A 26,686-nucleotide genomic window follows, 5' to 3' on the forward strand; every position below is an offset into this window, starting at 1 on the left:
TTTAAAACGATTTGATCAGTATCAATTGGCTAGACCAACCACCAGCGTTAGATGCTTTAATAATTCTGAAATGCTGTTCATTTAAAGCTGGTTGTGCCAACAACAGATGTTCATGTGTTCAACAAGGTTTATCCTAAACAGATACCTTTATGTAAATGCTCGAAAGCTTGTAGATATAAGGATTATCAAAACGTTGATATTGCTGACGATGACGACGAATATGATTGAAATGATGATAATGATAATTCGGTACATTCAGGTGACCAAACTAATGATGATTCTATGGATTGACCTTCTGCGTGACCTAAAATGTAGTGATTCGGTTGTTAAAAAAAATTAAAAAGATAGAGATCTTGAAACCCTGACATTTTTGTGTGTTTTAATATGTAAGTTATTTCATGAATATGATGTATAAATTTGTGGCAGAATCGTGCATTTCTAGTTGCCTATGTTTGTGTCTGTCGTTGATTCTATGTTTTTGTTTCTTACCTTTAAATGGTTTTTTTTCAACAGACTTTACATTGTAGTTACATTATGCTCTATGTTTCAATATAAAAAATATACCATTTATCAAGAAAATTAGTACTTTTGCTTTTTTTCATTCAAAATCATGAATTTGGAAATTACCCTCCCCCTTTTTTTTGGTCCTCTACGATTTAAAAATTAATCGAAAATAAGCCTGCGTTTTAATCAGATATGATTTGTTTCATTCAATAAAAAAGAATAGTACTTAATTATTGGTTATTTTTACATTTTTCTGTAAATATGTGCAAAACAAAATTTTTGATATACCCTTAAATAAGTCCCCTTTTAACCCCTTTTTGACACTTTTTCAAAAGTCTAACACCTCTTAAAATATTCTTCATATATTACTCTTTTAATTTATACCAAAAAATTGCGGTACCCTGGGGTGTAACACAGAATTGAAATTTTGCCCTACCAGCTGATGGACTATATATCAATTGGCAATAATGCCACTCTTTTTTATATTTATTGTTTCACATTTTGTAATGAACAAATGTCATCCCTTCATAAATTTTACAGACGCCATCACGAGTTGGTTGACCGTTATGGAATAACCGTTTCAGAAATGATATCGGATATGTTCCTAGCATCGTAACTACAATCCCCTTCCCTCTCATTAATGTGACCTACCAAATTAGACTATTTATCGGATTTGTTATAACATGAGGAACACGACGGGTGCCACATGTGGAGCAGGATCTACCTACCTTTCCAGAGCACCTGAGATCACCCCTAGATTTTGGTGGGATTCGTGTTGCTTGCGCTTTAGTTTTCTATGTTGTGTCATGTGTACTATTGTGTGTCTGTTAGTGTTTTTCAGTTTTAGCCATGGCATTGTTTATTTTCTATTTATGAGATTGACTGTCCCTCTTGTATCTTTAGTTCCGCTTTTACTAGATTGTCTGATATTTCCCATTGTTTCATATTCATTGAGTCAACTTATTTGTCCGGTACAAAAACAATCGTAACGGTTATGTTTGTAATGGTCTAATTGATTCTTTTTTTATTGTTTCTATTTTGTGTCTGTTTTGTTCTATGGTGTGTGCTAATGTCGGTGTGATGTGGTATAATTTTTGTACCGTAAATTACTGCATGCGTTTGTGCTTATTTCGTTGTGAATAGCTAGTTCATTTGTCTCTTTTTTTATTGTATTATATTGTGATTCTCTCTTTTATGAAACTTGTTTTTTATCATGTGTGTGGTTTGATTTATGACAAAGATGTAGTCATGTACTAAGTGCTTCGTATTTCTTTTTGCTTTGTTATGTCTTGTTACATAAATAGATTTCGTTTTTGTGATGTGTTAATTTTTTTTGTATTGTTTTCGTGTTTGAGCTGGGTTATTTTGTCAATTGTGTTGTAGTGTGTTGGTGACAGTATAATTTTCTTATCCACCAGTAAGAACAAAGGATTAATCTTTGGTGCATGTGGTTATTTGAATCACTTTTCCCCAAAACTGTTTTATTTTTAGTAATGTGATGCTCATACCTGTTTTATGTTATTCAGTTCTTTACATGAAACACATTGAGTACTTTCACTGACATGCCTGGAATGTCATGTTCTTCAAAAATATTGTTCGCTGTTATAAAGAATTTAGGACGAAGCTGAAAGGGAACAATTAAGGTAGCACAATACAAAGTTTTTTTCACTTCCAATCACTAACCTTTGAAATGCTGTAGAAAATAATAAAAGAAGTATTCTTAGAAAGATAAAAGATTAATCTTTTAAATGAATGTAATATTTTTATTATGCTATCATTATGTAATCAATAATTATGTAATTAGTGGCAAAATCTGGGTAAGTTCACTTGAATGAATTTAGCTCTATCATCTCTTTAACTATAGTATACAGAAAATTTTAAACGAAATCTTAATCAACACATCATGGGCTTCAAAAGGGTGTCTCAGATTGTCGCTATGTTATTCCATACTCTCATAAATCTCTAATTAGTGTAAAAATCCTAACCACATAAAAGAAGATAATGTTTAATTAGGTGTAAAATTTGTTCTAGACATTCTGTCTAAAATCTGAGACACCCTTTTGTAGATAATGGCCATAGAACAACATATAATAAAATAAACCTTCTAGGGATATCTATGCAGAAGCTAATTTCATTTTAAAAGTGGAAATATGGTGAAAAATATTTTAGACACAGTTAACATTATAATTGGTTACATAATTGTTGCATAATACTAACATTGCATTAATTTGAAAGAGTTTTCTGTTAGCTATCCAAAACTACCACTTTTATAAATTTTCAAGCATTATTAAGAAAGATATAGCATTATAGCATTTTAAAACTTGGGAGTTGGAGTTATAAAATCTTTGTATTGTGCTACCTTAAAACAGACAATACCATGAATTTAACAAAAACAACAACAAAAATACCGAAACAAAGAAAATTTCACATACTTCTTTATTAAATGGCAAAAACAAAAGCATAAATATATTAACCCAATGGAAAACAATTCATATTCCTGACTTGATACAGGCACAAAATATTAAACAGTATGAATTAAGTGGACAGATAAATATTTTAAATTCTTCATTGATCTATTTTTGAAATTTTAAAATCTTAGAAGAATTTGATTATGGATATGACATGTATGGGGTGTCATTTGTTGTTGGGGCTCTTAAGTGTTTCTTGTTTCTGGTGTTTTATATAAATTCGACCATTGGTTTTCGTGTTTGAATGATATTACACTAGCCATTTCAGGTCCGTTATAGCTTGCTGTTCGGTGGTAACCAAGGGTCTGTATTGTGGCCACACTTTGACATATAATAATGATAATGGTTTTCTTTTTTAGAAGTGTGACTTGGATTGAGAGTTGTCTCATTGCCACTCATACCAAATATCCTTATATCAAACTTAAGGAGTTGTCAGGTTATGTTAAATTGACATTTACACTTATGTTTAATGTTAATTCATATTTACGATTGTCATCTTAAATATCAGTTAAGTGTATAAAGGGGGGGGGGGCTATGAACTATTTTGTTATAATGGAAATACCATTGAGCAGACTAATGGCCCATTAAGGTTGTTGCAGTATATGATTTTGTGAATGGTAGAATAGGGAGTCAGTGTATGATCTACAGTGAAACCTGTTTAAGCTGAACCTCTTCGGGACTTAAGACTTTGTTCTGTTTTGGCCGATGTTCGGTTTTATCAGGTTCACAACAAACATAAATTGATATGACAGTGCTACAAACATATTTGTTTTATACAGGTTTTCAGTTTATACAGAATTCAGTTTAGTCATGTTTCACTGTATTTCAATTTCGGAAATAAGATCCATTGCCATACAAAATATTAGGATAAATTTTAACTTGATAGCTTTGTTCAATGACCATAACAAATTATAGAAAAACAAAACTATTTTGTTCTATTTATTATATAAATAACAAGAATTATCAACAATTGTAGGCATTAAGTATTATATAAACATATATCATTAATGAATTAAAATACATTAAAATCACATAAAGTCTAGACTTTCATAAATATAAAAAAGAACATGTAAGATAAAGCAGAAGTTACACAAACATAACATAAATCCAGTTTATGTCTACTTCACTGGTGAAAAGTTTATTTTGAATTATAGATACAAACATTTACAACACAGCCATTTTTTTTTACATTCAACTGAAGCCATACTACAATATTCACATTGATTTGGTATAACAGCAATTCAGAAAAATAAAACTAAATCTCCTTTCACATATTTTCAATGTCTCATAAATTAAATACTTCTCTTTTATTTTCTTTGTTCAAAATAATTAAAGCAGTTTAAAGCAGATGCATATACTTTCTTAAATTATCTATAATTTGAGAATTTCAAAATAAATTTGAAAATCAACATTAATTATTGCATTGGTTATATATAGTCAATAATCTTGATCATCTTGGCATATATATATTTATCACATTTATCATTTATTCAGTTATTACTTTGATTTTCAATATTTACAGTCTATTACTGTATAGTACTTGTTCTTTTTTTCGCGGGTACTTTTTTTTCACGAATTGTATGTTTCAAACATGTTCCTGGGTATTTATTTTCAGGGTTTTATAATTATTGCTATTCAGTTGAAAGGTTTGATTCAGATTGGCGTGTATTTATTTTCGCAAAAATAAACCAACCGCAAAATTTCGTGAAAATAAATACACCGCGAAAAATAAGTACAATTACAGTATCTTAAAGCAGATAAGGTCTACATCTTAGAATAATTGATAGTTTGCCAGGAATCTACTCAGATATAATTTATTCTTTCTAAATAGCCATTTTTTAATAATATACAAAATAATTTAAAAAAAAATTTAAAAGACAGTTTTGTTCTAAACAGTCTGTTGGATACCATGTTCAGCAACTTCAGGGATACAAGCATACTGGTAAAACATTTATCTTTCTCATTATTTTTTATATAAGTGATTGGTTGATTGGTATATTCAAAGCACAGTTTAATGAATAAAATAATCACAGTTAATATGTTAAAAAAGATGTGCATAATTATTTTACACACAACTAACACTTTGGTAAAAACACAATCACATTGGTCCATTTAAGTTCTATCTGGTTAAGACAATATATAGCACCAATAAAGCTTTGTGGTACATTTCATCATGTCTATTTATAGTTTAGCAAACTGCATTGCATCAGAGGTTGTCTCCGGATTAATCAGTGGTTTCAGATGTTTATAATATGTACTGTGTATCTACAATGAGAGAGGAGCTTGATAAATACATCAACATTTAGGACAATAGTGGATTAATAATACATTCCCTTTGAACCCAGGGTCCTTGTTGGAGCTTTGACCTATTATGGTTTACTTTTACAAATTGTGACATGGATGGAGAGTTGTCTCATTGGTACTCATACAACATCTTCTTATATCTATTGTCTTATTGATTTTAAACATGTCTTTTACCTTGTCAATTTGAACTGCTATTAATAGCTGGGTTTTTTTTTTGCCCTTATTCATATTTTAAGCAGTTCTTTACCTGTTCTTCTCAGTACGTTGAATAGGTTTTAAAAAACTGCATTATTTCATCATTTTTCAAACATTTCGCCGTTAGGATACCTTGAAACTGCTTTCAATTGAACAGTAGTTGTTGACAGCAGTTTTGTTTTTGATCTTTGTTAAAAAAATGTCGATCAGGCTATTTTTTCTGCTTGAAAGTAAACCTCCATTTGAAGATTATTTGCAATTGATTATTATTAAATGTGATTTTTGGATCCAAGCTGTGTAAATATGTATGTGACAATACCATGGCCAAAAAAGAAAAAAAAGTACACATGAGTGTTAAAGACACACCATATAAAACTAAAGACTTAGCAACACAAACCCTACCAAAAACTTGGGTGATATCAGGAGGGTCAGCAAATCCTGCTCTATATGTGGCACCCAATGCGTTGCTCATGTTATCAAAATCATAAAATTATATTAGGATAAATGAGATACTGTCACACACCAGCACTACAGTAAGTTGAAGTTACATGCATTTTTATTATACTTCACGTTGAAATACCATATTTTGATTGGCTAAGACGAGGGTATCAATTTACTCTATCACATGGCTGAGGGGGTGACAATTTTTTTTAAATGTTACCCTCTCGTCTAGACCAATCAGAAATCGATAATTCAAAGAACAATGAATTGAATTTACATTAAGGAATTAAATACAATGCTTAAGTTCTACCTTTTGGCTCAGATTTTATTATCGACTGTTAAAATAAATATAATAAAAAAACATCTTGCTCGACTTTTTCTTTTTTTTTTCTAATGCTCGTAACGTTGTTATGAATGTGACTTCATAGAAAATACTTTTAAAATAAAAGTCATCTGTAAAAGCCAATAATGATAGGACATTCAGTATAATAAATTAAATAACACATAGCTCTGAGGGTGATAGAGCAGATTGGAACCCCTCGAAAAGGCATTGTCAACTTTGGCTTCGCCGCGGTTGACAATGTTTTCTCGGGGTAGCAATCTGCTCTATCACCCTCTCAGCTATGTGTTATTTATATAGTATCATCTGATAGTGTAGGGCAAAACAAAAAATGTTTGACTTTTTGGAAATTTGTTACGGTGATTGTCTTTATTGTGTATGCATGGGATCTGAGAGAAAAAAGGCTTTCCCACTTTTAAATCTTTTCAAATGATGTGTTCTCACCAGAGATTTTTTTCCTTGACCAATATCACCTCTGACAAGAGGGTTTTTTCTATAAAAATAATTTGGAGTACTTTGCAAGGTTTCTTTTCTTCGGTTTACAGATTTTTCTGTGGAAGATGTAATACTTACTTCTGTATGATTCATAGGAGCAGACTTAGCATAGTCATACAAAGCTTGATAAACTTGGCCGTCATATCTTCCTAGGCAGCTACCCAATACCATGTCTGGATAATCAAATGCATCAACCAGGGCCACAGCATTTGGTCTGATGTCCTCAAACAGGGCCAACATCTTCTTCTGAAGGTAGCCAACTTGCTCTCCAGAGAAAAATCCATCCTAAAAAATAAACATCAATTGGTTATAGATCATAATACATACAATATGTTTTTTTATTCCTATTATAAAACAGAGAAAAGATCATTTATATAAAAAAAATCAACACCTGCACTAATTTACCACATTACCTTTTAACTAAATGAGAGGAATGTGTAAATGAAAAATTATGTCGACAATCCCTAAGTATTATTTCCAGTAGTGACCTCAGTGGCTGTCTGATCAAACTAGTTAAAAATACCACATGTATCAGATGCCTTCAACTTCAAATGTAATTGACAAGGATTTGTGATTCTACCCAAGATTGTGAATGAGTGTGGTTCTCTCCTGACAATCCAGCTTCCTCCACTAAAAAAACATGCGACCAAATATGGCAATTTATGTTGGAAGTGAAGTTAAACCCCAAAGGTTAATCAATCAATAATTTTAGTGGCAATGATACCTTCAGAGAACAGCAATCTAAATGAATCAGTATTGGTCATTTTACTGGACTTGTATCTTATTCTGTATATCACTACATACATACATCACTCAAAAGCTTCCATATTGTATTTTGAGATGATCCAATACATGCACAACCTCAAAAGCTTACTTGTTATGTTTTGAGATGTCCCCTTACCTGCATAAATTCCCCCAGATTTTCCAGTATACCATGAACACCATATAACTGACAGACAGACTTCATCACTGTGGCTGTTTTGGAGGATAAAGATTTTGCCTGAATGGCGTCTACAAAGTTCTTTACACAGAACAGATGACAATGGGCCTGTAAACAAAATATAATTATACATCAGTGAAAAAAAGATAGATGTTTGCAAGTTATACTCTAAAGAATCCTATTTTAAGGTGTAATTTATTTAAAAATAAATTGAATATAAAATGTTGCTAATAGTTGGATCTTTTCTAATATTATTACATCAAGCTGATTTTAAAATTGCAAAACTATATCGCCTCAAAGAAAAATTATTGTGAAAATAAGTTTGTAGACAGCACTCATGTGAGGATCCTTCATTCATGCCTCTTGCCTCAGTCCCTTTACTCTCGTTACCTTTGCTGCCCAAAGCAGTTGTACAGAACTTCCATTCCAAGCTTCGTGTTGTTTTTTCCCTCCCTGTATAAGTGACTGCATTCTCATTGCTGCTGCTTCAACCAACCTAAAACATAAATCATATCAATCATAAACACGATATAATAGATTAAATCATTGCTGCTGCTTAAACCATCCTAAACATAAATCATATCAATCATAAACACGATATAATAGATTCAATCATTGCTGCTGCTTCAACCAATCTAAACATAAATCATATCAATCATAAACACGATATAATAGATTCAATCATTGATGCTGCTTCAACCAACCTAAACATAAATCATATTAATCATAAACACGATATAATAGATTTAGTTGATTAATTGATTGATTGTTGTTTGCTTAACTTCCAGAGGTAAATAGTTCATGCATGCTCAAGACGAGAACAAATCACAAATTCATCAATTGATAGATGTTTAAATATGTGTCAATCAGGATGGGGAATGCTGGAAAAGAAAGGTTTATTGGATAGGAACAAGAATTTTGCAAGAGGCGACCTACATAAACCTGAAAGTTTCCAAATGGTTCTATCTCCACACAAGGCATTGGACTTCATGTTCCCATTCTGACAAAAGGGGCAACTAATTTATAGCTTGATACTGTCTGAATTTGGATTGTGATCAAGTTTTTGACATAAAACAGGTTTCTGACAAAAAATAAATGGTCAAAGATCTTACAAATTTTTTTTCTTAACTGCTGGCACCATAACCCCCAAAATGAAACCCAACCTTCTACTTTAAAACCTTAAACATTATGGTACAATTTCAGAGCAACCGAAAAACTTACACACAAGTGATAATCCTGAATCTAGAAAAATGCTTGATCTGGCCACTTTTGGGCCCCTAATTCCTAAATGGTTGGGACCATCATCACCAAAATCAATGCCCACCCTCCTTGAGTGGTATTGCACATTTTTAAACAAATTCCATAGAGATTCATTTGCTTCAACTAAAGTAATTGTCGGGAAACCAAATGTGTATTACGACGACAACGACATACCATTATACGATCCCAAAAAATGTTTCATATAAAAACAGCAAGACATTTTCATCCTATGCAATTTTGTGTTATGGGGTATAATAAGAAATTAGTATTGTATGTGTTAACATAATTAACAAGAAACCTACCTAGCAGCTCTATGTTCATAGGCCATGACCAGACAGCCAAGGGCAACTTCTTCACTCATGCATGACTTCTTGTTCAAATTTTGACCTATATATTGGACAAAACCTGGCAGCTTTTGTCCCTGTTTAGCACGACTGTAACATTTCATTAAATATCTGTAAAAAAAGAAAAATGGTATTATGTTGAAAACTTAATAAACAAGAGGCTCTCAAGAGCCTGAATCGCTCACCTTAATTTTTTGGTTAAATCTCTCATCAATGATTATTTTGGCTTTTCAATTTATTTAAATGTTCTTTGAATCATCCTTTTTTCTTCAAAAGCAAAAAAAAACATTTTCTCCTATGTTCTATTTTAGCCATAGGAGCTATGTTTCTTGACATACAAGGAAATGAAATATAAAATTTATACTAGATACTCTGAAACTCATTTAGCCTAAGTTTGGCTGAAATTGATACAGCAGTTTCAAAGGAGACAGCAGTTTCAAAGGAGAAGATTTTTTAAAGTAAGTCAACATGATGAACAAATTGTGAAAAAAGTCTTTAAAGGGCAATAACTCCTTAAGAGGTCAATTGACAATTTTGGTCAAATTGGCTTATTTGTAGATCTTACTTTGCTTAACATTTTTGCTATTAACAGTTTATCTGTATCTATAATAATATGCAAGATAATGACCAAAAACTGCTAAATTTCCTTAAAATTACCAATTAAGTGGCAGCAACCCAACAATGGGTTGTTTGATTCATCTGAAAATTTCAGGGCTGATAGATATTGACCTAATGAACATTTTTATACCATCTCAGATTTGCTCTAAATGCTTTCATTTTTGAGATATAAGCCAAAAACTGCATTTGACCCCTATGTTCTATTTTAAGTAACGGCGGCCATGTTTTTTGACAGATCATAAATCGAAGCACACACTTTGTGCAGGATAATCTAAGGAACAATCGTGCTAAGTTTCATCCAAATCCGTTCAATAGTTTCAGAGGAGAAGATTTTTTAAAGTTAGCAAATATGATGAACAAATTGTGAAAAATTGTCATTAAAGGACAATAACCCCTTAAGGGGTCAATTGACAATTTTGGTCATATTAACTTATTTGTAGATCTCACTTTGCTGATCATTTTTGCTGTTTACAGTTTATCTTTATCTATAATAATATTCAAGATAATGACCAAAAACTGCAAAATTTCCAAAAAATTACCAATTAAGTGGCAGCAACCCAACAATGGGTTGTTTGATTCATCTGAAAATTTCAGGGCTGATAGATCTTGAGCTAATAAACATTTTTACTCCATGTCAGATTTGCTCTTAATGCTATGGTTTTTGAGATATAAGCCAAAAACTGCATTTGACCCCTATGTTCTATTTTAAGTAACGGCGGCCATGTTTTTTGACGGATCAAAAATCGAAGCACACACTTTGTGCAGAATACTCTAAGGAACAATCATATTAAGTTTCATCCAAATCCATTCAGTAGTTTCAGAGGAGAAGATGTTTGAAAAATTGTTAACGACGACAGACGACGACGACGACGACAGACGCCAAGTGATAAGAAAAGCTCACATGGCCTTTTAGGCCAGGTGAGCTAAAAAGGACAGTTTCAAAGAGGAAAAACAGTTATTTGAAAGTACACTCTTTCAAATTACTACATATCTTGGGTTTCCTAGTTTTATTAATTTTCTCTTAAGTGTTTTATCTAAAATCTAAATGCTTCTTTTGTACTTTTCTCAGATAGCAAAAGTGTAGACTAAACACCATGTAGTATGCCTTTTTAAAAATCTGATGAAAATTTGGTTCATGACATCTTTTTTCAAATGTATGATAAAACTAGTCATTGGTTAATGTCTGTCATATTTGTATTCTTATAAAATATTTTGTTATAAATTAGGCCATTAGTTTTTTCAATAGTTTCATTCATTTCATGTCAGGGTCTTTTATAGCTGACTCTTGTCATATGGGTTTTCTTATTGTTCATGTTGTTAAAGGCCATATAGTTGCCTATAATTGATTGCATCCACTTCAATTGAACTTTGGTAAATAATTGTCTAAATGGCAATAATACCATATATCCTTATATAGATATAGGAAGATGTGGTGTGAGTGCCAATGAGACAACTCTCCATCCAAATAACAATTTAAAAAGTAAACCATTATAGGGTACAGTACGGCCTTCAACACGGAGCCTTGGCTCACACTGAACAACAAGCTATAAAGGGCCCAAAAATTACTAATGTAAAACCATTCAAACGGGAAAACCAACGGTCTAACCTTATATCTATTTTTAAATTATTATATTTTGGACTGTTAAAATCCTAGATAAAATTACTGAGCTGGTGGTGAAAGAAACAACTATCCACAATAGACCACTATCTATTTTCAATTTCTGAGAATAAAATATGTAATAATAAATTGCACAATGAAGCAAAAATACCTACTAAATGATAAGGCAAATACTTCTAAAATTACTATGATGCCGAACTGAAGAAGAAGTTTAAACATGTTACTCAAGTTGCCAACTATTCCCTAGCAACCTGACTTACCTAGCTGTCTGTAGCATCATGACTGTGTTCTCTCCTTCATATGTACAACCAGGAACAACATCGACATAAATCTTTGGTAAGCCACTAGCTTGTGAGTAACCGTGTCCGCCACAACATATTCTACACACTTCTATTCCTGCAGAGGCTTCATATGTACTGAAAGCTTTAAGTCCAGCTGATAAAGCATGGAGCTAAAAATAGAAATATATAGTTACCATAGATACCAGAACAATATTGTACTTTGCAAGTTTCATGTTTAGTCTATTAAAGTAAGGAGCTAAACACATAAAAAACACGAAGCTCAAATTAATTAAAAAGCAAAAGGTATCGTATTCCCGTTGTTTCGGCAGTTTAATCCTCTTTGGTGTCTACCAAAATTATCTGCCAATTGTGTTGAATGTCCTCCAAATAAGCCAGATAGAACTTTGTGAAAAAGCTTCAATTAATAAATCTATAGTAATGTGTGGATATAGTGATCTTGGTGATCAATAACAGATTCCTCACAGGCTTTAAAACATGAAATCCTGAGGTCCAGAATTTAAAGAAATTTAAATCCCGACATACATCGAAATTAAAAAAAAAGACTTCTGAAATCCTGAGCTTAAAAACATCGATCCTGACATCTCAAAAAAGGACCCCCCCCCCCTCATACATACCTCTGGCATTGATTCTAAGTTTCCTTTTTCTATCTGATCATTTACTTCTAAGTATGTATTAAACACATACTTCCCAGCAAGCTGTAAGGAATAAGCTGAGGCTAACAAGGGGAATAATCTATACTGTTGGGTCTGGTAGTCCAATATCTGGGGTTCTTCTCCACTATAATTAGAAACAGGAAGTAGTTATAAAGGGAAATAATCTATACTTTTATGTGTATGGTAGTCTATTAACTATCACAAGCTCACTTTCCACTAGATTTAGACCCTGGAAATAAGCTACTGTTTTTTATATAGTTTTGTTTATAATTGTTGATTTATAATAATCGAAAACAATTTTTTCACTTAAACCATGATATTATTATTTCAACCATGGCAGGTCCATGGAAGACATTAATTAAAAGCAGAACTTACCCAGAGTATAGTCGGCATCTTGACTACAGACTACATACAACACTGTAGTTTATAGAAATAACACAAGCCTGTACCAAGCACCTAAGCAGAACTTACCCTGGGTAAGCCTCTGTCTGTCTACGAACAGCACTGTATCGTATAGAAATGACACAAGCCTGTACCAAGCACCTGACCAGAACTTACCCTGGGTAGGCCTCTGTCTGTTTACGAACAGCACTGTATCGTATAGAAATGACACAAGCCTGTACCAAGCACCTGACCAGAACTTACCCTGGGTAGGCCTCTGTCTGTCTACGAACAGCACTGTATCGTATAGAAATGACACAAGCCTGTACCAAGCACCTGAGTAGAACTTACCCTGGGTAGGCCTCCGTCTGTTTACGAACAGCACTGTATCGTATAGAAATGACACAAGCCTGTACCAAGCACCTGAGTAGAACTTACCATGGGTAGGCCTCTGTCTGTCTACGAACAGCACTGTATCGTACAGAAATGACACAAGCCTGTACCAAGCACCTGAGTAGGTCTTACCCTGGGTAGGCCTCTGTCTGTCTACGAACAGCACTGTATCGTATAGAAATGACACAAGCCTGTACCAAGCACCTGAGTAGAACTTACCCTGGGTAGGCCTCTGTCTGTCTACGAACAGCACTGTATCGTATAGAAATGACACAAGCCTGTACCAAGCACCTGAGTAGAACTTACCCTGGGTAGGCCTCTGTCTGTCTACGAACAGCACTGTATCGTATAGAAATGACACAAGCCTGTACAAAGCCCCCGAGTAGAACTTACCCTGGGTAGCCCTCTGTCTGTCTACGAACAGCACTGTATTGTATAGAAATGACACAAGCCTGTACAAAGCACCTGTCCAGAACTTACCCTGGGTAGGCCTCTGTCTGTCTACGAACAGCACTGTATTGTATAGAAATGACACAGCACTGTATTGTATAGAAATGACACAAGCCTGTACAAAGCACCTGACCAGAACTTACCCTGGGTAGGCCTCTGTCTGTCTACGAACAGCACTGTATCGTATAGAAATGACACAAGCCTGTACAAAGCACCTGACCAGAACTTACCCTGGGTAGGCCTCTGTCTGTCTACGAACAGCACTGTATCGTATAGAAATAACACAAGCCTGTACAAAGCACCTGACCAGAACTTACCCTGGGTAGGCCTCTGTCTGTCTACGAACACCACTGTATTGTATAGAAATGACACAAGCCTGTACAAAGCACCTGACCAGAACTTACCCTGGGTAGGCCTCTGTCTGTCTACGTACAGCACTGTATCGTATAGAAATGACACAAGCCTGTACAAAGCACCCGAGTAGAACTTACCCTGGGTAGCCCTCTGTTTGTCTTCGAACAGCACTGTATTGTATAGAAATGACACAAGCCTGTACAAAGCACCTGACCAGAACTTACCCTGGGTAGGCCTCTGTCTGTCTACGAACAGCACTGTATTGTATAGAAATGACACAAGCCTGCACAAAGCACCTGACCAGAACTTACCCTGGGTAGGCCTCTGTCTGTCTACGAGCAGCACTGTATCGTATAGAAATAACACAAGCCTGTACAAAGCACCTGACCAGAACTTACCCTGGGTAGGCCTCTGTCTGTCTACGAACAGCACTGTATTGTATAGAAATGACACAAGCCTGTACAAAGCACCTGACCAGAACTTACCCTGGGTAGGCCTCTGTCTGTCTACGAACAGCACTGTATTGTATAGAAATGACACAAGCCTGTACAAAGCACCTGACCAGAACTTACCCTGGGTAGCCCTCTGTCTGTCTACGAACAGCAATGTATTGTATAGAAATGACACAAGCCTGTACAAAGCACCTGACCAGAACTTACCCTGGGTAGCCCTTTGTCTGTCTACGAACAGCACTGTATTGTATAGAAATGACACAAACCTGTGCCAAGCACCTGACCAGAACTTACCCTGGGTAGGCCTCTGTCTGTCTACGAACAGCACTGTATCGTATAGAAATGACACAAGCCTGTGCCAAGCACCTGACCAGAACTTACCCTGGGTAGGCCTCTGTCTGTCTACGTACAGCACTGTATCGTATAGAAATAACACAAGCCTGTACAAAGCACCTGACCAGAACTTACCCTGGGTAGGCCTCTGTCTGTCTACGTACAGCACTGTATCGTAAAGAAATAACACAAGCCTGTACAAAGCACCTGACCAGAACTTACCCTGGGTAGGCCTCTGTCTGTCTACGTACAGCACTGTATCGTATAGATATGACACAAGCCTGTACAAAGCACCTGACCAGAACTTACCCTGGGTAGGCCTCTGTCTGTCTACGTACAGCACTGTATCGTATAGAAATAACACAAGCCTGTACAAAGCACCTGACCAGAACTTACCCTGGGTAGGCCTCTGTCTGTCTACGTACAGCACTGTATCGTATAGAAATAACACAAGCCTGTATAAAGCACCTGACCAGAACTTACCCTGGGTAGGCCTCTGTCTGTCTACGTACAGCACTGTATCGTATAGATATGACACAAGCCTGTACAAAGCACCTGACCAGAACTTACCCTGGGTAGGCCTCTGTCTGTCTACGTACAGCACTGTATCGTATAGATATGACACAAGCCTGAGCTAAGCCCCGTGCAGCATCACTAACAATTGAAGATCTTATCAACACCATAGAACCATAGGCAAGCTTGGCATTTTGTGGTTTAACATAGGTTCCATCTTCATGCACCTGTTTAAAAAGACATGTTTTTAAGAATTCAGAATTTCCTGACAACTGAATCAATACAAGGTAATCAATGACATATTGAACAGATACTTGTCTATTGTAAAGACTGCATGTAAACTCTAGATGTGTTTTGTTTTGTGTAGTTATGTAGCTGTTTCATTGAAATACAACTTTATTGATATAATTTATTGTGGAGTAGGATCTGCCTATATGTCCTGAGATTACCCCTATTTTTTGGTGGGGTTTGTGATGCTTAGTCTTTATTTTTCTAAGTTGTGTTTAGTGTACTATTATTTGTTTTTTTTTCTTTCTAAGCTATGGCCTTGTTAGTTTATTTTTTATCTATCAGTTTGAGTTTCCCTCTGATATCTTCCGCCCCTCTTTTATCAGTCAGCATATAGAAATGTTCCAATGTAAATTTGCTGTCAACAGATGATACACCTGAAACCTAACACTTTTTATTTGTGAATATCTCATTAACATATTTTCCCTGGGAATCCTACTTACCTGTGAATATCTCATTAACTTATTTCCCCTAGGAATACTACCTACCTGTGAATATCTCATTAACATATTTTCCCTGGGAATCCTAAGTTTATCAAAGCTTAGAAATCCATTATCATTGGTACCATAACCAAATTTATTTCCAATAACTCCCACTTCAATCCCTGAAAAACAATAAAGACTACTGTAAATTCAGAAATTATTGCGATGTTTTTATTATTGCATATTGAGATCAAATTATTATCTCAATAATTCAAAGGGGCACTAGCTATAAGATATATTAACAGGAGGCTCTCAAGAGCCTGAATCACTCACCTGTTATTTTTTGCTTAAAATCTTTGCACAATGATAATTTTGCTTTTCAATATATAATAATGAGTGTCTTATAAATTCCATTTTTATGTTCTTTGAATCTGTTGTATTTTCTTCAAAAGCGAAAAAATGCATTTTACCCCCTATTTTCCATTTAAGTCATAGTGGCTATGATTCTTGACGTACAAGGAAATAAAATACAAAATTTATACAGGATATTCTGAAACTCATTCAGCCTAAGTTTTGCTGAAATTGACTTTGCAGTTTTAAAGCAAGCTATGTTCTATTTTTAGCCATGGGGGCCATGTTTTTAGACAAAACAGAAAATAAAACACACACTTCATTCTAGATATCCTAAAGATATTTCAGCTAAAGTTTGGTAGGAATTGGTTCAGCAGTTTCAGAAGAGAAATGTTTGAAATAGTTTACACCAGAAGGACAACGACGGACGCCAAGTGATGGAAAAAGCCTTCGAAATGTTGAGCTAAAGATACTAGATACTGTTGTTATTGAAAGAAATCTGTAAGGGGAAGAAACTGTATTAACCTGGAAATAACTCTACGAACCTGGCAAGACAGAGTGGTCTTTCATGCTCCTGATCTGTACCATAAACATGTGTGGACCATGACTTTTTCCCTTAGTGTAAAGTTGCGCCATCACCACACAATGATTGGAAGTTTTACCCACTGTAAGAATATTGTTTTCAAAAATAAGAACTTACAATTACAACATTTTTTTTATTTTAAGACCAAAGCTGTCTCTCTCATATAACAACCCTCCTCTCCAGGAGATAATTCATATTTTTTTAATGGTACTGAACACAAATACATTATCTAGGCCACTTTCAAATAATTTTCAAAATATAAATGTATGATATAATTTAATTTTGATTCAGAATTGAGACTTTTAAAAAGTTCTAATCCTTCTAATTCTATATCAGGAAATGACTATAAAGCAAAATTACCAAAATACTCAGAAAAAAATTCACTAAGGAAAGTCTGTAATCAAATGGCAAATCAAACGCTCAAACACATCAAACTTGGTACAGGTAGAAGTACCTTTCACAAGTATCAGGAATTGACTACAATTCCTCCCATTTATTTTCCTTATTATGTCTGTCAAATTTTTAGGATTCAGACTTACATTCCTTACACCTTTATTCTATATTAGGACATAACTTTTTCTGATTGTTCTTTAAGTTTATGAATAAGTTCATCCAATTGCTAGTCATTATTCAGAGAATCATATTCATAACAACTCTAAATATCAACACAACAGTGTTAAATCTGCAATTCAGCAATTTTTTGTTCTTCCCTCATCGGACTTAAACTAGAGAGAGATTTTGGGATATTGAGACAACATGGTCACAAAGTTTCAGAAATAAAGTGTAACCTGCATATTCTGATATATGAGTATTCCACAATCCTGCTTTAACCAAAACAATTTCAAAGTCATAAATTATGCCTATCCATGCAGAAAAAAACATGAGTATTGTGACATCCTGCTTAAGGAGGTAGACCTAGGTGAAGGATAATAACTCTTAAACTCATCAGTACGCTTGTGTCAACCATTTTCATAAATATATTCTAAGCTTCTAGGTTACATAGATTATTTCCAATCTGTTTCAAGTAAATGCTTAAAATACATTGATGATACTTGACTTTTACAAACGCAAAACTGATTTAAAGAGTTATCTCCCTGAACCAAGGACTACGCCCTTAATTCAACATTACACAATATTTTCAGCCCATATTTATTGTACTGTGGATTCATTATTATTTGTGGAATACCAACTTTTGTGGTTTTCGTGGGTACAGGCCTAGGTACACCACAAAGGAGTAGGTTCAGTAAGACCCCTTTTTGGCCCAAAAATATAACAGTTTTACAAAATTGTAAAAAAGCAAACTTGTAGTTATTTATTGGACAGTAAAATGCTTCTGCTGAATAAATATGGGCTGATTTTGACAATCCAATGCACATATATCGGGTACTAAAACCATTAAGTCATGCTAAATTACAATAATCTTCACAATTCTAGCATTTTAGCTAAATTTTAGATGGTTTTCGTGTAAAACAAAAATGGCAGCATTCGTGTTCATCCATAATATTGAAATGTAAGTTGTACTTTATCATAATACATAACATATATAAAGGTTGAGGATGAACACTGGTGCGGCCACTTTCATTTTTGACAAAAACCATCTGAAAGTGGCATTTTCCAGCATATTTAGTAGATTTTTCATATTTGAGCTTGAATCGAATCGTTTTTAATGACCAAATCAGTTAAAATCGATCACATAAACTAATTGATTCAAATAAAATAGACACTGAAGTGTTTAAAAAATGGTCAAAATCTTTCGTCAGATGAAACTTAAATTTGAGGCCAAAATCTGTCCTTAATCCACGAAAATTGATACCGATGAAAATAAATGAATCCACAGTATATTATCTAAACTTACAACATCCAGGCCAGTACTTCTTTGATGTCAAGGTAGGACTGTCCAGAATAAATTCTTTAGTTTTTGGATCATATGTTGCTGTTGTTTCCAGTCCACGGATAAATGTGCCTGAAAATATATAAAAATTTATCTTCTGGCGGTAAATATTTATTGGTGGAAGAAGCTCTGGGGTGTCCTGAGGGAACCACCAACCTTCTTTGGAAAACTGACAATCCTTGTTTTTCATGCTGTTGTTATGATTTGATGACAGCCATAATATTGTCAAGTTTTTATTTGATTTAGGACTTTTTTATATTGTCCTTTTATAGTATCTTTTCACTCTTTTTTTTACTAAAGGCTAATCCTTAGTATTATCAAAAACGAAAAAATTGTTAAAAATTTCAACATAAAAAAACTTGGGTGTTTTGAAAAGTAACGCAAGTTGTTGGATTCTGTCTTATTCAAAACCCTATTTTTCAATTATAAATTCATCAATGTTTTAATAACTTGTGTATATAAGTAGTGGCACCTTTTGCATCTTTTTGATAGCAGACTTGTTTCTCTATAAGTTATGATTTTCAGTTTTTGGCCAAACTCAGTATAGACAGGTCTAAATTCCATGTGACAAACTCATTAATGCATATAACATGTGCATATAAGCAGCTTTGTGTAACAGGGAGATGTGCATATCAAAGCAGGATTTAAAGAGAACATATGTATTATGATAACTTTGATTGGCATATCTAAGGGTAACTTATTCCATTCAAATAAATATGTGAGGGTAGGAATTGGAGTTTGGACTCTTTTTGGACTTCTGTGTCAATGTTATATAAAGAGGAGATATTCATTGTCACTGAAGTCAAATTTTAAGGGAGATATTTCACAAATTATTCTAGTAGACTTTAATAAATGGAGAAACTTTGATACTAATGTAAGGGGGGATAATCATTGTTACTGTTGTAGGCTTTAAGGGAAACATCTCACTATTTCTTGTAGGGGAGATAATTGCCTCAGTTTAATTTGAAGTTAAGACTTTTATTGTGATATTTCACTACTTATTCTAGGGTAGATAATCAATGGCACAAGATAACTATAAGTTGTAAGGGAGATAATCATTGCCATTAAAGTAAGCTTTAATGGAGACATCTCATTACTTGTTCCAGGGGAGAAAATCATTGTCATCAAATAATTATTCATATATCATAAGAATGTTAGGCAGATATCTCACTTCTTGTTCTAGGCCTAGGTGACAATTATTGTCACATGATTACTTCTAGCTTTAAGGGAGATAATAATTGTCACTAAAGTCAGATTTGTGGGAGATATTTACTGCTAGTTCTAAGGGAGACAATCAAAAACAAATATGGAGAAAGGATTTTAAAGAGTCTCAGATAATCCAATGGCTAGCAGTAAATATAGTCAAAAGACAATATAAAACATGATGTGTTTATTTTTTTTTTTAAAAAACTCTTGACATTAGGAGATAATGTTTGGCCAACGTGGCTATAAAACAAATTTCATATTTTCTCCCCTAAAATAACTAGCATAAAAATTACATAAGCAGATAATATTTGTTTCGTTTAAAAAATCATAATTTCAAAAATGAATAAATGGTTTTGGTTAATGAAAAATATTACCATGTCCGAGTTCCGTCTGAGCATAAGTGCCGATCATTTTATAACTTTCGGCTAGAGGCAACCATTTCTTTTTTTGTTCAGGTGTAGCTTGTTTATTGATTGTTGGCAAAAACATAACATAGTGTAGACCAAGAGGACTATTTTCATGTGAAGCTGCACATCTACAATGAGAGGACATTGTTAATAGGTATGTGATAAGCTGAATAAAACTCAATCTGATATGGAGGCATCATTAAGCAAACAATAACAAATATAGTGATCAAGGCTGGACATCTACAATGAGTTAAAAAGGCTTGTGGCAAAAGCTGAATTCTGCCTGGAAAGCTAAAGCATATTCAGTACAAAAAAAGTGATCATAAAAAAAAAATTAAATGAATACTTAAATTGAGAATGAAAATGGGGAATGTGTCAAAAAGACAACCTGTCCAAAGAGTAGAAAGCAGCCCGAGGCCACCAATGGGTCTTTGATACAATGAGAAAATCTTGCACCCAAAGGCTGGCTCCTAAATACAAATGTGTTAGTATATTGACACTAGTAGACATTTAAGAACTATAAGTGGGCTCAATCATATATCTAAAAGCCTTTATCACCTGTGCTTAGGAATGTACCCACTTATTCTTTTCTATATTTTTTTTTAAGTATTTGTTTACTTTACATCTTCACTAATTTTCATTTATTTAATTCGATCTTGCTCTTATTCATACAAATTTACACTAACAGTTGCCAGTGATATTGTTTGCCTTAAATTAATGGAAGAATAACAGCGTTTTCCCCTGGAGAAGAATCCTAATTTGAAAACAAAATGGCTTAAAATTATTCCCAAACAGACAACTTTTTTTCCAGACAGTGCAGTCTCAGTAGTAATTGTTCATGAATTCAGACTGAAAAACACTCATTTAATGATTTATACAAAATTACTATATGTGCAGATTTGAAAGTTTATTTAAGTATCATCACTGACAAAAAGGGGTCTTATTTCAAAGCAGGGTTTGACTCTTGAAAGGGGGTCGTAAATTGAAGTTTCATTCAAATTCATGGTTTATTCTAAATTTCCCAATTTGATGAAAATTATGCATGTTTTCCCAATAAAAAAGGGATGAGGTTGTTTTGAAAAAGCCAACAGTATCACTGGTAGCTTACATATGATGCTCCTCATTTCTTATTTTCCATTTGGAATAGGGGGCATCAAATGTAATTCCCCAAGCACCTTTTGTCCCTAAAGCATCGCTGTGTGCTACTAGTAGTTTAAAAATATCTATTTAATCCCTTTCCACTTTGTGGTGCGAGTCCTGCCTTGTAGCGGCATTACTGCATTAGCCTGGTCTTTTTCAAAATCTACAAGGGTGTCTTTTACGTGCAAGAGTTATGGCTCTCCCTAATAAAGGGTCAGCCATTTATCATCCTCTTCTGACAAACTATCATCGTTTCTCAAGACCATATGGTGTCACAGGTAAGTAAAACATTCAGTCCCTGAAATTTTCACCCAGCACAGGGATCAATCCAGGAACCTTGGTGTTAGTAGTCTGATGCCCTACTGCATCACTGAGGGGGGGAAAGGACCTTTATTGGGACTCCAGGATCTGGTGGTTGTAAGTTTGGGATTTCGGGATTGACCCCTTCAGGATCCGGAAATTCTTTTTTTCGAGTTCTGGATGTCAGGATTTAGATTTATTTAAATTTGGGACTGCTGAATTTGTGTTTTTAAGCTCAAGATTTCGAGAACAGTACCCCTTCTTCCCCCATTTTCATCACTGTTAAACCTATAGCTATGCACCCAAGGCAAAATTGGAAAATTAATTTTAACTTATTGTTTTATAATGCCCTATTTGGATAGTCTCCCCCGTTTTACTTTCTGTAAAGCTTATCATGAAATTGTATTTGGGAAGACATTCAGCTCAATTGTTCTCTTCTAGGTCTCTCTGTTATAAGAAATAAATATTACAACAACAAAAAATTGAAGATTGAAATCTAAATGTATATTTCTCCCCCTTAAAATATAGGACCATCCCCTTACAGTATAGGAACCATTCCCTTGAAACATAGTACCCACCCTCTTAAAAAAATATATTGGACCCACCCTCTTTAAAAAAAAAGACCCTCTCTCTTGACATGTACAGGTACAGGGACCTTTCCCTTCAGATAACGGAGCTCCTACTTGAAATATAGGACCCTCCAACAGTGAAATAAAAACCAATTCGTGTGTACTGGAAAGGAAAGCACCTCCGCCACACCAGCATTTCACAATCATAGACAATTGCAAAATTACCATGTCCAAGCTCAGTTTGAGCATATGCTCTGATAATTTTCAGCCCTTGTGATTTCTGAAGCCACCTATCTTTTTGTTGATTTGTGCACTGTTTTTCAATTGTAGGTATGAATGCTTGGAAATGTAAATCTAAATGTGTACTAGTATGTTGGAGAACACACCTACAAAGAACAAGCAATAGATTTGAACTAGCATAAGGTAGAACACACATACAAACAAACAAACAATAGATCTGAACTGAGCATAAGGTAGAACACACATACAAACAAACAAAGAAAAGGTCTAAACTTGCACAAAGTAGAACACATCTACAAACAAACAATCAATAGATTTGAACTAGCATATGTTGGAGAACACAGGTACATCCAAATAAACTGTACATGTGCAGGGGAGACAAAAATTCAAACTTGAGAACCAACCGTGTCCCAATTCTGTTTGGGCATAAGTTCCCACTATTTGTAAGCTCTCAGATAAATGCAGCCATTTTTGCTTCTGTTCTGGAGTTCCTTGTTTATCAATAGTAGGGATAAACATGCCATAATGGAGGTCAAGAGGACTGTTCTCATGTGACATGGCTGGTCTAAAAAGAAACAAGATGAAATAGAAGCCTAAAGGCCCACAACTTTATTTTTTATAAAGCCCAGGAGGATTTTTTTGCAGACAGTATATGTGTTTGCATCTGTTGCTATGCAGATTAATTTTAAACGTAGATTTGTGTCATGAAAATTTATATTTACAATTATTTTCATTTATTTGCTCCAAAAAAAAAAGAGTTCTTATCCCAAATTTCCTGAGCCCCTGCCAAATAAAATGAAGGCTCTTCACTGGACTGTGACATGCTTTGACCATGTTTACAATTTATGCATAATACATGTGAAACATAAACATGATTTAATTGAGCCAAATACAAGAAAAGAAAGATGCTTTTCTAACAGTGTAAAGTTTTATCTGCTGTGGCTGAAACAAATAAAGCAAATATTTTAAAGACTTAAATCTCTCTGAGCATATATTACATGATGTAATCATACCTAAAAATAAACTAAATGTTATAAAGCATGTAAAGGTTTAGATTCCTGTCAGCATATATAATAAATCAGACCCTAAAATTACTGTAATATTTTTTTCTTTCTTTGAAGAAATACAATGTAACATAAAAAAATGTGGTGCACACTGAATAACCAGACGAGTGTAGCAGGTTATTCTAAAGTATTATTTTATATCCAAAATTAAATTACACTGTTATAAAGGCTTAAAAATAAAGCACTGATACTTGTTATGATCTGTTATTTGTGTTGTTGTGTTGTGATCTGATTTTTTTTATCCATCATTCTAATAGAACAAACAAATAAAGAGCTTAATTGGTGATAAGCGCATGATACACTTGTCACCCTTTATGCTTTGAATGAATTAATATGATCAACTAGAATTACTGATAGAACTGCTCAAAATAGTTTCGTTTTTGAATTTTCACAAGTTCTTTAAATCATGGTTTATATTTTGGCATTGCACATTGTTTTTTCTCTGACTGGCATGACTGTTCATAATTCGTTATACAATTCCATTGGATGTTTACCAGTGTACTGATTGATACATTTATCGTCCTGGATACATGATTTATCTAGTACTGGAAGTTTTTTAATTTTAAATGGTATTAGACAGTCTGACTTAAGTTTACTCAGAAAAGCAGTAAGTGTCTAAAGTTTTTCAATTGTTTTCATACGCTTTGTGTCGATCAATATAAAAAAGAAGATGTGGTATGATTGCCAATAAGATAACTATCCACAAAAGACCAAAATGACACAGACATTATCAACTATAGGCCGTTGTACAGCCTTCAACAATGAGCAAAGCCCATACTGCTTATTGGCAATTTTTTCAACTGATGTTTGTAGTTTGTTCTTATGTAGTGTTTGTTACACTACTCTCACAGGCTAAGGGGTGGGGTGGGCACCCACAAACATGTTTTTATAAAACCATTTGCCTTCTTTATGTGTCTGTCCCAAATCAGGAGCTAGTAATTCAGCAGTTACATGTACCATCTGTTGTTGTATATAATATTTGTTTTATTTGTTAGCTTCCTATATGAGGATATTATAATCCCTCAATTACTAGCTCACTCTCTATAATAAAAGGCCTCTTGCATGTCTGTAATACACATGTCATAAACATGCTGAAGTTTTCTGGTATGTCATGTATGTAGATACTTTAAGATAGTACCTTAATTACTTACTCTCTATAATAAAAGGCCTCTTGCATGTCTGTAATCCCCATTTCTTGGAGTTTTTTCTGTATGTAGATACTTTTAGATAATCCCATATCATACTGTTCTTCTACACTACAGAAGGCCCAGGACTTCTGTTTCTTGAAAAAGGGATCTTGGATAGCAATGTTCTCTACAAAAATATCCTGGCAAATTAATGGTGTCTGTTCATGAGCAAAAGCGCTACAACAATGTCAACATATTCATTCATTTTATCTGTGACTTACAAAAACTTTCAAATTTTGATATAAAACAGGGACTTTTTGAAACACATACTTTTTTTTCTACCCACATATGTATAGATTACTTCACCTTATTTGACCAAACTTTCTAGAATTTTCACATGCTGTTATTATCTATAGTCATGCATATTCATCAGCTTGGTAGGTGTATCAAAGTCGCTTACGAGATAATGACCACCCAGTACGCACTGTTATGATTTCATTAACCTACTAGTAAAGGAAAAGATAAATATAACACCTTCGAATGGAATGATCACAAAACATCACATTCTGTAAAGTGGGGCATAAAAAAACAAAATGTCAAAGTGGCTTGGCATTTAAATGGCTTCATGGTGCCAAGAAATCTTTCTTTTGCATGATTAAAATTAAATAAATCTTCATTTTTCAAGTAAGATGACACATTTGATAAACTTTTATATGAATATATGTATATTAAAAAGTAAACATTTCAAGATACAATGAATTTCTCTTATCATATTCAAACAACTGTCAACATATTATTTGTGACTTTTTGTCCAGTGTCACTTTTCATTGCTTTTAGTCCTAACAAATTTGTGACTTTATGTCCTGTGACTATTTGTCCTGTGACTTTCTGTCGGTTTATTTACATAAGGGGGGATAGGACCTTTAGTGGGACTCCGGGATCGGGTGTTTTCAAGCTCAGGATTTTGGTATTGACCCTTTCGAAATCCTGGAATTCTTTTTTTGAATTTGGGACCTCTGGGATTTCATGTTTTTAAGACCGGGATTTCAATATCAGCACCCCTCCTATCCCCCCTCCTACATGAAGGCCTCAAAGAAGAAAAAATGTAATAGCCTTTCAAGACATCATAAGTTACATAACTATTTGGACTACATCAGGGACGTATCTATTTTAAGTCCTTGACTACATGGACTAATACATCATACATACATAAACATGTATTACTAAAAAAAACAAAAAAAAAACCTAACAGAATATAACAATCAAATATTTCAATTGACATCTTTCAGAGCTATGTTGTATTGTTATATGTATAACCGACTTTAAATAAATCTTTTATGCTTTATGCTTCATTTGGGCTTGACATCAACTTGTAAGTCATGTCACGTTCTACCTAGCCTTTGATCAAGCCTTCATATGTAATGTCATGTACTACGTTCTATTTAATGACCTTTGCCAGTGGCTTTTCCTAAAATCACTAAACAAACTTACGTAAAAATCTTTTCCTTTTCAACCTGTCACGACCTCCTATCATAAATTCTGCTAAATTTTCAACATCGAATGTAGCCTTAGATCTTTCTCTTGCCAAATCTGGGGTAACATTCTCTTGTGACATCTTGCTCTCAGATCCTTCAGTGGTGAAGTGTCTGTTATCCGGGTCCGAATGGACCGTCTCAAAATAGATTTTAATGTTAGTCGTTTCGTACCTTGGTCGTTTCGTACCTAGTCGATTCGTAATTA

General features: G+C 34.0%; 1 protein-coding gene across 5 annotated transcripts; it reads right to left on the bottom strand.

The window, feature by feature from the left end:
* Positions 1-3,898: 3,898 nt before the first annotated feature.
* On the bottom strand, positions 3,899-26,674 carry LOC134690699 (peroxisomal acyl-coenzyme A oxidase 1-like). 5 transcript variants are annotated; one of them, XM_063550716.1, is made up of 15 exons: positions 26,438-26,669; positions 24,971-25,133; positions 20,474-20,634; positions 18,858-18,965; positions 16,965-17,084; positions 16,135-16,250; positions 15,475-15,585; positions 14,894-14,952; positions 12,444-12,606; positions 11,788-11,978; positions 9,250-9,402; positions 8,078-8,183; positions 7,649-7,795; positions 6,826-7,032; positions 3,899-5,237 (listed from the first exon to the last, which is right to left on the bottom strand). In XM_063550716.1, exons 1-15 carry the CDS (start codon positions 26,559-26,561, stop codon positions 5,154-5,156), a joined length of 2,013 nt encoding a protein of 670 aa, XP_063406786.1. In that variant the 5' UTR covers positions 26,562-26,669; the 3' UTR covers positions 3,899-5,153. The 5 variants fall into 5 exon arrangements, with proteins under 5 accessions (XP_063406786.1, XP_063406785.1, XP_063406784.1 ...); XM_063550715.1 differs by lacking the exons at positions 14,894-14,952; positions 20,474-20,634 and adding an exon at positions 23,160-23,320 and having other exon boundaries at positions 15,416-15,585; positions 26,438-26,674; XM_063550714.1 differs by lacking the exon at positions 14,894-14,952 and having other exon boundaries at positions 15,416-15,585; positions 26,438-26,668.
* Between the last annotated feature and the right edge of the window lie 12 nt (positions 26,675-26,686).

This window comes from Mytilus trossulus, chromosome 11 (genome assembly GCF_036588685.1).
Source record: "Mytilus trossulus isolate FHL-02 chromosome 11, PNRI_Mtr1.1.1.hap1, whole genome shotgun sequence".
Lineage (NCBI taxonomy): Eukaryota > Metazoa > Mollusca > Bivalvia > Mytilida > Mytilidae > Mytilus > Mytilus trossulus.